Here is a 17,562-nt window from a genome sequence, read left to right as displayed (position 1 = left end):
GAGATGGAAATAACCCTTTAAATTCTGCAACATGACGATTTATGCTGTGAATTTCCACTGCGGTTTTTATCCTTCTCGATGCATTAGGTGAAATCTACAGCGGTTTCCCATAAAACCATCGGTAACATCTGTAGATTTTATTTTATGCAAATCTGCAGCAAAAATGGTGTTAAAAAAACTAAATCTGATTATAAAGTGACTAAAGTCATAAAATCTAAAAAAATGACTTCATGGAGAATCTGTCAGTGTCCTGCCTCTGTTGTGGGGCCCCATGAATTCTAGATGAGCCCCGGCAAGCAGCCATCATCCCCCTATAATAACATCTTTTGACTAGGACGAGCTGCCAGCACTTCCTCCAGTCATTCTCTATGTGTCATTTCAAGGTTTTCCAGGACTAAATATGGCCGCCCAGCGATTTCATCTCTGTGGCGATGGTCAAGCTACCACCAATCAAATTATGTATGTATTTTAAGTCACGCCTCTATACATGACTGCCCCAATAGAAGTCGAAGGCGGGGCTGTCTGCGGTTGTTGATTGGTCGGGGTAGTGGGTGTTGTCCGGTGCGCTGAGTAGAGGTGACTCGCATAGTGACAGTCACAGAGTGGCAGCCGCCGGTGTAGTCATGGCCTTCTGTGTCCCGCGTCCTGCCGCCCTGTCCTCCAGCGCCGCCCGGGTGAGTGCTCTCCGCTGAGAGGATGGCTAGTGAGGAGCAGGTGATGGCACTGCAGTGTGCCAGGCCGGGGCGCCATTGTGCAGCTGCCTATAGTGGGTAGCCGAGCAGAGCTGGGTCACTTCTGCTGCCTCCCAAGTCACAATTCGGGCTCCTGAGCAGCATTTTGGGGCCCAGGTTTTTATTTGCTGCCTCTTTTGTGTAGTTATGTGGGGGATGGTACAGCACAATGCCAAGTGTGCCCTAACAGCAGGGCTCCAGTGTGCCCCCTGGGGTTTGCACTGACTACAGCGGATTATATCACTGAGACCCCGAATTAAAAAGCCGGGGTCTGCAGAAGATGCCCCCTGTACATGGCGGTGCCCTAATGTACCAGTGGGTGCAAGCCGGGGGCAGGTAAGGCTGCATGGCGGCATTGGCAGCACTCAGGTCATGCTGGCAGATGTCACTGGGGGGGCTGTATCCAGGCCTGGGGGGGTTGGACAGCCCCTTCTGAAATGTGCTAGTCCCCTGTGTAAAATTAACAAAAAATAATACTTTTCTCTTGCACCTGTGCCGTCCCAGCAATGTCGGGTCTGCAGGTGCTCATGTCACACTGTTATGCCACCTGAGAGCTGCAACCTACCAGCGGCCACTGATGGGCTGCAGTGCTTCCATTTCACTCAGATGAAGCTTTCAAGGAGGTGTGAGCGCTGCAGCCTATCAGTGGCCGCTGGTAAATTGCAGCGCTCAGGTGGCATAAGAGTGCTACATGAGCTCCAGCAGACACGATACAGACATCACTGGAATGGCGCCTTTGTGGGAGGGGAGTGTAAGTCTGATATATGTATGTGTGTAACTGGCGAGAGCGGGCCGTCAATTGGCCACAGGTGTGCGATTGGCATACTTCTGACCACGTTCCGACTAGACGTGCACTTGCATTGAACAGGGTAGTCAGCACGTGACCACATATATGCAAATCTCATGCTTGTGATCACATGATCACCCACTGTCGCCGGCAAAGCTGCAGAATCCTGTAAGGATTCAGAAGTCCGCAGGCACACAGTGACTGAAGACTGGACAACCCCTTTAAATTTCCACCAATCATAACTTTATTTCCTGTATCCTTATTAAATAATGTTTCTTGGGTTTTTTTCCCAGGCACTGAAATATTCACACCGATCTTATGCATCACAGCGATCTTTAAACGTAAGTGTTGTCTGTGTAGCTGTCTCTAGGCTAGAGAAGTACTATAACTGATGCAGGACAGTAGTTTTATATGGCCACCTTTTAGATATTCTTTAACTTTCATTTTGCAAGAAAAATAACTCCTTTTTTTTTTCTTTGCATCTGTTTTTATGCATCTGCCCCCAGATATTAATATTTTGACTCCAGAATGGGTGCAGCAGGAGCTTGTGCAAAATTTACGTAGTATCATTGTCCATCCAGCCGCAAAGAGGTACCTTTAAGACTAGAGATGAGCTGACTTCTGGATGTTCGGGTCTGGTACCAGAACAGGACCTGGACCCCATTCACTTGAATGGGGGCCTGAACATCCAGTATTTGCCATGCTATCATACATGACTGTGTCACAAAATCCGCTTCTGGGTTCCCCTGTATTTTTCATAACAAGCCAGGCAAAACTCACAGCTGAGGACTGGTACTCTCAGGCTGGTAAGGGGCTTTGGATATTGGCCCCCAAGCCTAAAAATAGCAGCTGGCAGCCACCCAGAAAAGTCACATCTATCAGATGCGCCAATTCTGTCACCTTTGTATTGTCAGGTGACCACAAGCCCACAGATTAGTAATTGAGAGGCATCTATAAGACACCTATCCATTACTAATCCTATAGTTACATGGTAAGTAAAGATGCAGACAGAATAAAGTCTTTTATTTGAAATAAAAACAAAACACAATTTTCCATTTTTATTTAAAAATAACAAACACAGTTTTACTCACCTAACGCCCATTCCATTGAATCCCTCGTCTCCTGTAATTGAACAAAAATAAAAACAGCAATATCCCTCACCTGTCCGTCATGCTGCCCCACGCCGTAATCCATGTCTAGGGATAAACAGTTTTCAACCTGGAGGGTGCCAAGATGCGACGGTCCAGGCTGAGAACCACTGATGAATGAGCTACTGTGAGCACAGTGTCAGTGACTAGCGGTGACATCATCGAGGTTACAGCCGGTCACTGAGGCTGCGTTCCCAATCGGGACCCTGAACTTCAGTTATCACCGCTAGCACAATGAGAAAAAGTCTCACTGTGCAAGCGGTGATCTCATCACCTGACTTCATTGGCACAGCTGGTAGTGCAGTCTCAGTGACCAGTGGTAACCTTGAGGACGTCACCACGAACAGCTCATTCCCCAGTGGTTCTCAGCCTGGACGGTCGCATCTTGGCACCGTCCAGATTGAAAACTATTTCTCCGCCAGACCTGTATTACGGCATGGGACAGAATGACTGACAGGTGAGGGATATCGTTGTTTTTTTATTTTTGTTCTATTATAGGAGTCGAGGTATTCAATGGAATGGGCATTAGGTGAGTAGAAGTGCGTTTTGTTTTATTTTAAATAAAATACTTTATTCTGGCTGTGTGTCTATTTACAATACAACTATAGAATAAGTAATGGATAGGTGTCTTATAGACTCTTCTCCATTACTAATCCATGGGCTTGATGTCACCTGACAATACAAAGGTGACATCAACCCCACAAATATGAACCCCACTTAACACCGCTACAGAGCAAGTGGGAAGAGCAGGGCAAAGTGCCAGAATTGGCGCATCTGATAGATGTGCGTTTTCTGGGTGGCTGCTGGCTGCTATTTTTAGGCTGGGAGTGCAATATCCAAGGTCCCTTACCAGCCTAAGAATATCAGCTCCCAGCTATCTGCTTTAGCAAGGCTGGTTGTCAAAAATGGGGGGGGACCCCCCACACCGTTTTTTAAGTTATTAATTTAAATAACTTAAAAAAAAAAATCAGTGGGGACCCCTCTATTCTTGATAACCAACCTTGCTGAGGGTTGAAGCCCCCAACTGTGAGTTTTGTCTGGCTTGTTATAAAAAATACAGGGGAACCCATGCCATTTTTAATTTTTTTTAATTTTTTTTATTATTAGCGCAGGCACCAGGTGATGAATACTCCCATCAGCCAATGCCTGCTCTTGCTGTTATTAGCGGCAGCAGGCGTAGTTGCATGGGAACAGTAGGGGCAGCAGGCGTAGTTGCATGGGAACAGTAGCGGCAGCAGGCGTAGTTGCATGGGAACAGTAGTGCCATCAGCCAACGGCCGTGACCAGAGGTAAACTTTATACCTCCGGTCACAGCTGCGGGCTCACTGTCATTTGACAGCGTGGGAACCGCAGCTCTCTGACCGGCGGTGGTGATTTTACTGCTGATCAGAAGCAGAGTTTGCTGCGCTGTCATGCGACAAACACCCGGTGTTCGGGGCAGCCCGAACAGTAATACAGACTTCCTGGTGAAGTCCGTGCCCGAACAGTAGGTGTTCGGTATGGACGCTGAATTTTACGGTTTGGGTTCGCCCATCTCTACTAAAGACGGCTCTATTCACTTTGCTGCCTGCCGCTGCAGGGTTCACCATGGGGTCGGTCTGCCAGGAATTCTGGTGAACGGCAGACATTACTGGAGAATATGTGGCAAAATCTCGCTTTGGAGGGGATATTGGAAATTCTACAGATGTTGCACATGTCTCTCCCAACAGAAACCTATATTTATTTACCATTGACATTTTTTTTCCCCAGGAGGTGGTGATCGCGAGTGCAGTAAGAACACCGATGGGTTCATTCCAGGGGTCTCTGTCCTCTTTTCCAGCCACAAAGCTTGGCTCCATTGCCATTAAAGCTGCAGTTGAGCGAGCCGGTACGTGCGGTGCCGCATTCTTGTAGCCCGGTGCCGTCTGGTTGAGTAGACAGGGGTTCATGTTATTTTTCTCCTATATTTGCAGCTATTCCATCAGAGGAGGTCAATGAGGTATATATGGGCAATGTCCTACAGGCGGGGCAGGGACAGGCACCCACCCGACAGGCAGCGCTCGGTGCAGGTACAGATTTGGGGCATGCTTAGTCTCATTACCATCATATGGAATCATTTGCTTATGTCATTTTTTTTTTTTTTTGTTGGGTTTGTGGCGGGGCTTAGGTCTGCAGATCTCTACACCCACCACCACCGTGAACAAAGTCTGTGCCTCTGGGATGAAGTCCATTATGTTGGCTGCACAGAGCCTGATGTGTGGACACCAGGTGAGACCATGCCTGACAACTCTGGAGTCCCCTGTTTGAGCAATAGTCCCATGACACCGCTGTATGTAAAGTTTGCATGGCTGACTGAGATCCCGGAGTACAGTGGGGCCCAGCAATAAGACACTTAAAAGGTGTATACCCATCTCCAAGATCCTATCCCAATGGGTAGTAGGCGTAATATTAGCAAATACCTCCAAATAGAAATGTGTAGTTATTCTGATTAGCAATGTTGCTTACCCCATGTGCAAGGCTTTTCAGTAGCTTAGGTATCTGTGGTTACGACCACTAACTAACTGTTACCTATATGAATGGTCGTAACTATGGATACCTAAGCTACTGCAATGCCCTACACTTTGTTAAGCGACATAGTGAATCAGAAGAACTATGCTACAATTTCTAATAGGAGGCATTTGCTAATATTCTTACACCTACATATTGGGATAGGATCTTGGAGATGGGAATACCCCTTTAAGTTCTGATTAAACGATAACTCCTTTAAAAGGTGAGTCCACAATATATCTTAAAACATTTTTGTTTTTATACTGTATGCGGTTTAAAAAAAAACCCAAAACCCTCTCATTAGGTAGACTCACTCATACAGTGGTGCTTGAATGGTTTTGAACGCTTCAGAATTGTCTATTTCTAGATAATTTTGACCTAAAACTATATCAGATTTTCACACCACTCCTAAAAGTAGATATAGGGAACCAAATCAAAGAAATGGGTAAAATTATTATTTATTTGAATTTCTGTTGAGGAAAACCATCCAATACCACATGTCTGTGAGTGGCAAAAGTATGTGAACCTTTAGGCTGTGTTCACACACAGCGGTTTTTTAGCGGTTTTTATAGTAAAAACCGCTAAAAATAAGCTGCACAGTCATTTCTATGCATTTTGCACTTTGTGTGCACATTGATGCGTTTTTTACCGCGAAAAAACCGCATCGCAGTAAAAAACGCAGCATGCACATTAATTTTGCGTTTTTTTCCGCGGTTTAGACTTCTCCCATGCTTTTAGAAACCGCTGCGGTAAAAAACGCATCAAAACCGCGCAAAAACCGCCGCGGAAAAATAGGTGTGGTTTCTGGGAAGGGATTCAGGTTTTTGTGCAGAAGTTTTCTGCAACGTGTGCACATACCCTTAGGATTAGCAGATAATATGAAGGTGAAATTATAGTCTGTTCTTTGTTGTGTTTTTTTTTTTTTTTTTTTCAATCAGTTGTGAGTGGGTGACCTGTTATATTAAAGTCTGATCTTAACACATGTATGGAAGTGCATTATGGCACAAACAGATTTCTGAGGACCTCAGGCTAAAAAAAAAGTTATTAAACCGTTTCTAAATTATTTGCACCCCACCAATCCACAGTCAGACAAATTGGGTACAAATGGAGGAAATTCAAGACTATTATTACCCTCCTGAGGAGTGGTATACCAACAAACATCAATCCAAGAGCAAGATGTATAATCTGTGAGGCCACAAAGGAACCAAAGGTAAATTCTAAGCAACTAAAGGCCTCTCTCATATAAGCTAAAGTTCATGAATCCACAATCTGGTGGACACTGAAGGAAGTCGCTGCTATCCAATAAGAACATTGCTTTAAATATGTCATCTTTAATATGGCATGGCAGTCAAAAAATATAACACGTTTCGGTCTAAAACAACCCACAAACAAAGAGCCATGTCAATAAAAAAAATAGTTATGGATGGTGAAATATAAAGAGTCAAAAATAGAAAAAAAAAAAGGCCGCTTGTTAACTGTTTTCAAGCTTTGTCATTAGGGGGTTAAACAGTAAGAATTGCAAATATTTTATACAGTGGAGGTGATTATATAAAGATTGCTTAACCTAGTAATCCAACTAAGTATCTTGTCAGCCTGCATGGTGCTGCCTCACCTATGTGCTTGGAGGTTACTAAGGATGGATTTAGTGAGTTCTATGAGAGCTGTGTAAACATCAGTGCGGTAATCTCTCCTAGTGGTAGCTGAAGGAGACTAACATTTTATTTAAAAGCGTCATCCAAGATTCCGAGGTTTTTTTGTTTTGTTTTTTTGTAGTCCCCAAACTACCTCCGCAAACCTTCCCTCAGGTTCTTGCTAGCTGCTTTCCTTCTGCTTTTCGGCTTCCTGTCTGCTGGTTCTTCATTGAAATCGCCTTGTTCACAATGTGTCGTTCTTGATTACGGCTGCTTTATTGTCCTACAGAAAGTCATGGTAGCAGGCGGGATGGAGAGCATGTCCAACGTACCGTATTGCATGACACGAGGGGCCACGCCATATGGTGGAGTGAAACTGGAAGATCTGATTGTGAAAGATGGACTTACTGACGTCTACAACAAAATCCACATGGTGTGTAATAACATGGTGACTACATTGTGTAATGTCATGTTCCAAATACTGCGCCCTAGGCTTTCCTAAATTATCAATATTCCCATATTTCACTACAGAAATTTTATATATCACAATCGATTACAAGAGTCTGTCAGCAGAAAATGACTGCTCAAACCAAGCACAAATGCTTGGTGCCCCGTGACGTGGCCGTACCTTTCCGTGCACCTGCCTACTTGTTTGTTTTTGCTTCTCTGTCCACCCTCTTATTCCTTCATTGACACCTCTAACTTTACAATAGTTGGAAGGTGGCGTTGAACTGTTTGACCAAGGGTGGAGCGAGCTTCTGTGCTTGGTTTGAGCAGTCAATGTTTGCTGAACAGTCTTCCTTTAAATATTTACCTACCTAATCCCACTAACCCTCAAGTTTGTTTGAACCCGGCATGATGGATCTATAGCCGTGTGCCTTGTACTACAGGGAAACTGTGCAGAAAACACCGCAAAGAAGTTCAGCATCGGGCGGGAAGAACAAGACAGTTTCGCCATCAATTCTTACACCAGAAGTAAAGCCGCCTGGGAGTCTGGGATGATCGCGAAAGAAATTGCGCCAGTTACTATTCAACAAAAAGGTGCTCAACTGAGCGAAATATTCTTCACAAACTGTATTAAAAAAAGAAAATGTATCTGTCAATCTGCTAAAGATGCTTCTGTCCTGCAGGGAAACCTGATGTTGTTGTACAGGAAGACGAGGAGTATAAACGGGTAGATTTCAGCAAGTTTCCAAAACTCAAGACTGTTTTCCAAAAAGACAATGGTGAGAAATATGGGGGAATGTGGCGCTGAGTGTTTGATGTATTTAAAGTTATAACTTGCAGGGAGAACTGAATACATCATAGCCTCACATCTATTTATTTAATTAAAAATAAATACTCTCATTTCCTAGAGTACGAGCTGGAACATGGGAGTCGTGGCTGGTATTCGAGGGAAGGTGCTCAGCACTTACAAGTTCTTTCCAATAAAGCTTGTAAGCGCTGCGCCGAAGCTGGCCGGATCTGCTGGGACACACTGTCCAGTTTCGGCATCCTTGTGCTCCTCTGATGCTCCTTTTGTAATATTGCAAATAGAAGCAGTTTGGGCTAGCTAAAAAAAAATGGATGGATTGGGATGAAAGCCTTGTGTAAATCCTGCAGACTGTTGGCAATGTGTTACTGAAGTCTGTCTATAACATTCTCCATAACTGTGTTTTCACCTGTTCCCAGGCACAGTAACTGCGGCCAACGCCAGCACGCTGAATGATGGGGCAGCAGCCTTGGTCCTTATGACGTCTGAAGCAGCAGACCATCTCAAAGTGAAGCCTTTGGCCCGGATCCTTGGTAAAGCACCGAATGATTTCTTGACTATTTACAGTTTGGAGAAGATGCACGGCTGCACCGCTGTTCCAACATGTGTACTGTCAGAGCAATACCAAGGACTGCTGTGTATAGTGGATATCACAGTCTCTATGGACGCCAGCATTAAGGCCGGTTTCACATTTGCGCTTTTGAGCGCAGCGACGGCCTGCGCACGGCCGCTGCTAAGCCCCGCCCCTGCCGCGCCTCCGCCGGTATCTCCGCCTACCGGCGCATGACGCTGCATGCGTCCTGCGTCCCCTATCTTTATCACTGGGGGCACAGGCCGTGCGCAGTATGCGTTTGGCGGCGCATGCGTCCTTTTGACGGTGCGCCAAACGCAACCTGCAGTTTGGTTGCGCTCGGCGCACCGTCAAAAGGGCGCATGCGCCGCCAAACGCATACTGCACACGGCCTGCGCCCCCAGTGATAAAGATAGGGGACACATGCAGCTACCGGCGGAGGCGCAGCAGGGGGCGGGGCTTAGCGGCGGCCGTGCGCAGGCCGTCGCTGCGCTCAAAAGCGCAAATGTGAAACCGGCCTAAGCTGGATTTCACAGGAGCATCATCACGACAAGCTTGGCGGTCTTCAGCAGACTTCCGGCTGTCATGTCAACCCATCAGTGGCCCACAATCACATCAGGGGCGCGCCGATTGACACACAAAATGAAGCACCCCCTGCCGGCGCACGCCAAATACATGCCATTGTCACAGATCGACAGCGGCATTTAACAAGCTAACAACCGCAGGAGGCGCACCATTGCCGCCTTGGCTGTCAGAGGCAGGCGATGGCTGAATAATAATGGGAAAGATGTGCGCTCGGCTTGCTGGAGTCACACGAGTGTATAGCATCCGATGCGATATGCTAATGTTCTGGGAGCGAGATCCAAGTGTCGTGCTACTGTGCTCCGATCCTCTCACATGACCGTATCGGAGCACAGCTGCGGAGGAGACGGAGACAGTAATTTCTCAGTCTCCTCCATTACCTGACTGTATATATCAGACTGCACTGGGATGACACCCGAGTGCAGTGCGATGTTTCACTTGCACCCATAGACTTGTACTCGCATATTCTTATGTGTTACTTTATTTTATCTTTATTTTTCTCCTTTTGTTTAGCTTTTGCTGACTCTGCTGTAGACCCAATTGACTTCCCTATTGCACCTGCCTATGCAATTCCTAAGGTAAGAATTCGAGTGCAAAATTCATGATTTTATTTGCAAACTTTAAACTAATGTAGATGTAAAGGTATATTACAGAAAATAATCTGCACACAACAAAGGCCATGGCTCAGTTTGTCTATTGTATTAATATCCTCCCCTACCACTGTCTTCTCCGAGATCCAGCCCAGTTCTTTTCGTCTATTGGGTGTCATCACCACTCTGCATGACCTCGAAGCGGAAGGCTTGTTTTATCAGAGATGTCCCCTCTTTCCAAAATACTCATTCTTCTGCATTCCTATAATATGTGCCTGGTTCCCATTTTGTGGAGTAAACTAGGGGTTCAGTGCACCCTATAAAGGAGGTATAATTGAGAGAGATTTTTCTCCCAATAAGGGAACTGTAAGTTTGTACAGTTTCCCTAGGAGTGGACTATGCTATATTGGAGTGAAGTTAGTACAATTTTTTTTTTTTTTTTATACTTCATAGTTCTTCCCCATCCCAAACCTCATATTAAAAGCAAGAATGGGGATTGGTTTTTTTTTGTTTTTTGTTTTTGGTACAGTTTGTTCCCGGCCTCTAGTATACACATTGGAGAGAGCCACTTTGGTTTTACAAAATACAAACGTCCATTTATCCCCATACTATCTGACCAACCGATGAAGATGTTGTAGTTGAGAAGTCAGAAAGTATACCCATGGATCGGGAATCGCTAATTCCTCGACATCCATGTCCCTTTATAAGAAATCCAATTTAATTTTGACTTGTAGTTTACACGAGATCGAATCTCTAAATAAGCTCTGTAGCCTATGGAAAATATCTGCTGGCGCATTGTGTGATAAAATTATCACAGTGCCACAATAATATATAACTAGATTTCACCTTACAATCACTGTTAATGGGAGGCAACATACATACAGATTTAATGGAGAGAAATATTAACCCCTCCATGACCGGAGGTATTTTAGTTTTTGCGTTTTCGCTTTTTGCTCCCCTTCTTCTCAGAGCCATAACTTAATTTTTTTTTTTTCCCGGTCAATATGGCCGAGTGAGGGCTTGTTATTTGCAAGACAATTTGTACTTTTGAACGACAACATATTGTGTACTGGAAAACAGGAAAATAAATTCCAAGTGCTGTGAAACTGCAAAAAAGTGCCATTCCATAATTGTTTTGTTTTTTGCTTTTTTACTATGTTCACTAAATGCTAAAAATGTCCTGCCATTATGATTCTCCAGGTCATTACGAGTTCATAGACGACAAACATGTCTGGGTTCTTTTTTTTTTTATTTTCCGTATATAAGCCAACTCGAGTACAAGCCGAAACCCCTAATTTTGCCACAAAAAAACTGGGAGAGCTTATTGAATCAAGTATATGCCTAGGGTGAGAAATGCAGCAGCTACTGGAAAATTTAAAAAAAAAAAAAAAAAATTAACGAGTAGGTTAAATATTTCTTAGGCTGGTTTCACATTCGCGCTTTTTAAGCGCACGCACGGCCGGGGGTAGCTCCGCCCCCGATCCGGCTCTCTGCCCGGCGTGCCCGCCCCTTCCTTGTAGCGCCGCCTCCTAGCGCACAGCGGCGCCTGCGATCGGCGCACCCTATCTTTAGCATAGGGTGCGCAGATCGTGCGCAGGCCGTGCGCTAGTTGCGCTTTGACCTGCGCTGCGCACTTTTGACGGTGCGCCGTGCGCGCCAAAATCCGAAAAGTTTGATTTTGGCGCGCACGGCGCACCGTCAAAAGTGCGCAGCGCAGGTCAAAGCGCAACTAGCGCACGGCCTGCGCACGATCTGCGCACCCTATGCTAAAGATAGGGTGCGCCGATCGCAGGCGCCGCTGTGCGCTAGGAGGCGGCGCTACAAGGAAGGGGCGGGCACGCCGGGCAGAGAGCCGGCTCGGGGGCGGAGCTACCCCCGGCCGTGCGTGCGCTTAAAAAGCGCGAATGTGAAACCAGCCTTAATGTCCATATTAAATCAAGAGCCCCATATAGTTCATGATGGCCTCATAAGATGCTCCATACAAAATACGCCCCATATAATGCTGCACAAAGGTTAATAATGGCCCCATAAGATGCTCCATAGAATAATATGCCCCATATAATGCTGCTCCATAAAGGTTATGGCCCCATCAGATGCTCCATAGAATAATATGCCCCATATGCTGCTCCATAAAGGTTATGGAACGGGGACAGGTGAATATAGAATATGCTCCTCCTGTCCTCCCCGTCATACTCGCCCCCTCCTGGCGCGTCTCTGCAGCCCCTGCTTCTCCCATGGTCTCCAGTGCCGCAGCTCTTCCAGTGTTCAGTGGTCACGTGTTACCGCTCATTAGTCATGAATATGTGCATATTCATGACTTTAATGATCGTTACCACGTGACCGCTGAACACAGGGGCCGGAGACCATGGGAGAAGCAGGGGCTGCAGAGACCGTGCCAGGAGGGGGTGAGAATGATCTGACACCCGTGCTCCCCCTCCCCCGCTGACCCCCTGGTATATGACTCGAATACCAGAAAAAAAAAAATGGGCTGAAAATCTCGGCTTATACTTTAGTATATACAGTAAGTGGTGGGAAAAAAAATTCCGAAGCTTGTAAAGAAAAAAATAAAAAAAAATAAATCAATAAATAAATAAAAAATTGCACCATTTTCCAAAACCCGTAGCATCTACATTTTTCGTGATCTCTGGTTGGTTGAGGGCTTATTTTTTGGTGTGCTGAGCTGACGTTTTTGATGATGCCATTTTGATGCAGATATGATCTTTCGATCACCTGTTATTGCATTTAAATGCAATGTTGCGGCAACCAAAAAAACGTAATTCTGGCGTTTTGACTCTAATTCTGAACGTGGCGATACCAAATGTGTGCATGTTTTATTTTCAATAGGGCGAAGGGGGGGGGGGGGGGGTTTATTTGAAAAAAAAATAAATAAATAAAATATATATATATATATATATATATATATATATATATATATATATATATATATATATATATATATATATTTTATTTTTTTTACTTTTGGCATGCTTCAATAGTCTCCATGGGAGACTAGAAGCTGCCATAACTTGATCAGCTCAGCTACATACAGGCGATGATCAGATCACCTATATGTAGTAGAATTGCTCGGCTGCTATGAGCACCAACCACCGTTGTCATGCCAAACCATCGGTGACCCGTGATCACGTGACGGGGGGGGAGTGTCACCGATGGACGGATTTTCGACGCGCTGGCCGGGAGCGTGTGTTAAATGCCGCTGTCAGTTTGACCGTGGCATTTCATGGGTTATTGGCCGCGGGTGGATCGTGATTCCACCCGCGGCTGTTTCAGGCACGTCAGCTGTGTAAAACAGCTGACTTGTGCCGGAAAAGATGTGGGCTCACTGCCAGAGCCCACATCAAAGGAAGGGTGTTAATGGGAGTGCTTCTTTAACCCTTTCATGACATATGACATATATCTACATCATACGTCATATCCCTGCCTTTGATGCGGGCTCCGGCGCTGAGCTCCTGTTTCCCCACACATGGCGACTGTCTTAATTAGCCATCATGTGCCTTTTAACAACTGCGGGTGGATCGGTGCTCCGCTCTCGGCTGTTAACCAGTGGTGTGTTCTTCTTTCTCCCTGAGTGGTTGCTGCCTGCTTATGATTGGACAACGTCATACAGGGAGAAAGAAATGCACTCCCCTAGTGAAAGCTGTCTGACACCTACTTGTAGTTCTTGGCAATTAATGAGTTAAAAAAAACATAAGAGATACTGGTGGACAGGCAAAGTTGGAAAAAAACATGTTTTATTTTGCTCTGCAGTCCCTATTATATTACATGGTGTCCAGTTCGGTGTGAAAAGTTTGGTGACAGGTCTTCTTTGAGCCAACATGTGTATTTATCCAGTTAGGTATCCATCTCTATGCATCCCAGTACTATGTATACCTCCTTTCTGGATTTATTAATGGCACCTTCTGTGCAGATCTCCATCTTCTGACTCCATTGTCCTGACTTGTTTTGTACAGGTCCTGAGTGCTGCTGGACTAAAGAAAGAAGATATTGCCATGTGGGAGATCAATGAAGCCTTCAGTGTTGTTGTGTTGGCCAACATAAAAATGTTGGATATTGACCCTGCTAAAGTCAATGTCAATGGTGGAGCAGTGTCTCTCGGACATCCCATTGGGTATGTGCAGCAAATATCACTATAAACTAACTGCTGGGTGACGGCCTGCGAGACAGATCACGTGTCCCCTACTCGTGACATGTACACATAGTTTTGATATATAAAATGTCGTAATGTGCAGATGACTGGAGTGTCCCTGGGAGGAATATGGCGACTGCTTCAAACAAAGGGCCCCTTCTCCTGTATTATCCTCTGCACAGTGCTGCTTATGTCTGGGTGTTATAAGCATGTAGTACAGATGACACCATGGGCTGCATTTCGCTGGGCTGCAGTCCAAACTCTGAATTGACATTTACATTTATTTAAAGGAAACCTCTCAGGTCCGATAACGCCATTAACAGTAGGTATAGGGTTAAACAACCAGGTAAACCACTGGGTAAATCTGACACGGAGAAGGACTTGGGGATCCTAGTTAATGATAAACTTACCTGGAGCCACCAGTGCCAGGCAGCGGCTTCCAAGGCCAACAGGATCATGGGGTGCATTAAAAGAGGTCTGGATACACATGATGAGAGCATTATACTGCCTCTGTACAAATCTCTGGTTAGACCGCACATGGAGTACTGTGTACAGTTTTGGGCACCGGTGCTCAGGAAGGATATAATGGAACTAGAGCAGGTACAAAGGAGGGCAACAAAATTAATAAAGGGGATGGGGGAACTACAATACCCAGAGAGATTAGCAAAATTAGGATTATTTAGTCTAGAAAAAAGACGACTGGGGACGATCTACTAACCATGTATAAGTATATAAGGGGACAATACAAATATCTCTCCGAGGATCTGTTTATACCAAGGAAGGTGACGGTCACAAGGGGGCATTCTCTGCGTCTGGAGGAGAGAAGGTTTCTCCACCAACATAGAAGAGGATTCTTTACAGTTAGGGCAGTGAGAATCTGGAATTCCCTGCCTGAGGAGGTGGTGATGGCGAACTCAGTCGAAGGGTTCAAGAGAGGCCTGGATGTCTTCCTGGAGCGTAACAATGTTGTATCTTACAGTTATTGTTAGGTTCTTTAGAAGGACGTAGATCTGGGGATTTATTCTGACAGAATTTTTGTAGGCTGAACTGGATGTACTAATGTCTTTTTTCGGCCTTAGTAACTATGTATGTTACTATGGAGGTGCTTGGTCGCTACAAGGAATGTGACTATTGCAATCAATCTTTGGGCCCAGCCATCTCGTGCCCAGTCATGAGCAGTCGCATTTGCTTTAGTCCTGATGTCACCACTGCAGCCTGTCAATAAGGATGAGCGCATCACCAGAGGGGCAACAGCAGGCCTGGGGGAAGGTAGAATAATCAACAAAAATCCACAACATACATGGAAAAATCCTCTTAATTTCGCTATGCTACTTATTGATATTTTTGCTGAATATCATATTTCTTTTCCACTTGTAGAATGTCGGGAGCTCGAATCGTTGGCCACATGGCCCACGCATTGAAGAAAGGACAGTTCGGTGTTGCTGGCATCTGTAATGGTGGTGGAGGCGCCTCAGCAATCTTGATTGAGAAGTTATAAAAGCACAATCCAGATATCGGTCAGGAAATTGGAGCATCTGCAATCCACGCACTTCATAATCTTTACAGTTTGGTTTTTATTACCACTCGTCTTCCCGGGAAAAGACTCTTTTCATAATGTATCAATATGGACCTGTAAGCCTAAAGGACATTGGTCTAGCAGGGCTTTAGTTGAACTTGGATTTCCTTTTACAATTTTCTTGTATTGTTACAAAAACATCTAATAATCCAGTATGGACATAACTGAATGTATACGGTTTCTAGGATCTTTACAGTGGCTGCCCTATTTAATTTGTGATTTAATCCATCTCCACAGCACCTCCCCAATCTGTGGGTTGGATCCAGTATTGCAACTTCACATTTAAGTAAATGCCAGACACCGCTGGTTTTACGGGATTGGTAATGTTTCTAGGTTAAATTTATAGAAACAGGATTGCTCACAAAATTTATTGTTTGACCGTTTCACGTCTGTATCTATAACTATCATTTTTGAAGTCTAATTCCAAAACATATATTTTTCTTAGATTTTCAGTTTAGAATAACAGAAAACATCAACTTGCCCACCCCTACCTGCTGTCACAGTACTAAAAAATATACAACCAAGTGAAATATAAGACAAGCAGTCTACTTCACAAGTTCCAAGCTGGAAACAGAAGTCTGGCTGATCCAAATTCTGAGCGGAGCTGAAATTCTTAATTTGTTTAATAAAACAATTTTGACCAGGTTTTGTTTTCAGTTATTTACTATAAACCCTACTAAAATTCTCTTGATGTCTTACCCTTTTCCCGATGGGACCATTTTTCTTGGCTTTTTTTTTATTTCTCTTCCCTCTGACATACCTATGAGGATGTATATTTCTGTGATGAGTTGGAATTTTTCATTTATCTCCCCTTTTTCTTTTTTTCTCTTCTCTTTTTTTTTTTTTTCAGTCTATAAGGCGCACCGGACCATAAGACGCACCTAGGTTTTTTGAGGCGGAAATTAGGAAAAAAAAAATTGAAGCAAAAATGTGGCCAATTCTGTACTTCATATCCCCTATCCTGGTATGCAGGGCCCCCGCCTTGTCCTGGAATGCATAAACAAAAAAAAATTACACTTGCCTTCCTCCAATCCCTCGCAGCGTTCTGCTCCGGTGCCATCAACTGCTTTATGCTTGTAAGCAGGGCAGGGATGTCATGCGCTGCTCACAAGCAGAACGCAGCTTCTGGAATACTCACTGGACTGTTCATCAAAGAGAGCAAGTGAGTATTCATTGCTCTTCAGTAGTGCGCAGTATCAACAGGAGCCTTCCTGCTGCCGGCGGTCACGTGTGCCGATACTTAAAAGAATTGCGAGGGTGTGGAATGCAGTGAATATTCATTTCTCTTTAGCAGCGGGCAAAGGAGTTAGCCACAGCCACCGGCTCCTGCCTCTGTGACCCGCTGCTCCGCCAACCTCCCCACCTCTACCAGAGCCAGTACATCCGGATTATAAGACGCACCCCCCTCCATTTTCCTCCACATTTTGGGAGGAAAAAAGTGTCTTATAATCCGAAAAAACGGTACATGTACTTCTCACAAAATTAGACTATCATCAAAAAGTTAATTTATTTCAGTTCTTCAATACAAAAAGTGAAGATCATATATTATAGAGAGTCATTACAGAGTGATCTATTTCACATGTTTATTTCTGTTAATGTCGATGATTATGGCTTACAGCCAATGAAAACCCAAAAGTCATTATCTCAGTAGATTAGGATACTTTTTAATACCAGCCTGAAAAATGACTTTAAAATCCGAACTGTTGGCCACCAGAAATGTATGTCCGTAAAAGCACTCAATACTTGGTTGGGGCTCCATTGGCATCAACTAGTGCATCAATGCGGTGTGGCATGGAGGCGATCAGCCTGTGGCACTGCTGAGGTGTTATGGAAGCCCAGGTTGCTTTGATAGCAGCCTTCAGCCCGTCTGCATTGTTGGGTCTGGTGTCTCTCATCTTCCTCTTGACAATACCCCATAGATTCTCTACGGGGTTAAGGTCAGGCGAGTTTGCTGCCAATCAAGCACAGTGATACTGTTCTTTGTAAACCAGGTATTGGTACTTTTGGCAGTGTGGACAGGTGCC

The 17,562-nt window shown here is 44.8% G+C and overlaps 1 protein-coding gene across 1 annotated transcript; it reads left to right on the top strand.

Moving 5' to 3' along the window:
* The first annotated feature begins 525 nt into the window (after positions 1–525).
* On the top strand, positions 526–16,183 carry ACAT1 (acetyl-CoA acetyltransferase 1). Its single transcript, XM_073583000.1, has 12 exons — positions 526–674; positions 1,812–1,859; positions 4,416–4,533; positions 4,619–4,714; positions 4,813–4,913; positions 7,113–7,256; positions 7,714–7,864; positions 7,954–8,049; positions 8,495–8,608; positions 9,742–9,806; positions 13,787–13,944; positions 15,340–16,183. Exons 1-12 carry the CDS (start codon positions 624–626, stop codon positions 15,458–15,460), a joined length of 1,263 nt encoding a protein of 420 aa, XP_073439101.1. The 5' UTR covers positions 526–623; the 3' UTR covers positions 15,461–16,183.
* The last annotated feature ends 1,379 nt before the right edge of the window (positions 16,184–17,562 follow it).

This window comes from Dendrobates tinctorius, unplaced genomic scaffold (genome assembly GCF_039654945.1).
Source record: "Dendrobates tinctorius isolate UK_male_01 unplaced genomic scaffold, ASM3965494v1 ptg000075l, whole genome shotgun sequence".
Classification (NCBI taxonomy): Eukaryota; Metazoa; Chordata; class Amphibia; order Anura; family Dendrobatidae; genus Dendrobates; species Dendrobates tinctorius.
Note: the sequence above shows the minus strand (reverse complement) of the source record. Positions and strands in the feature narration are given on the sequence as shown.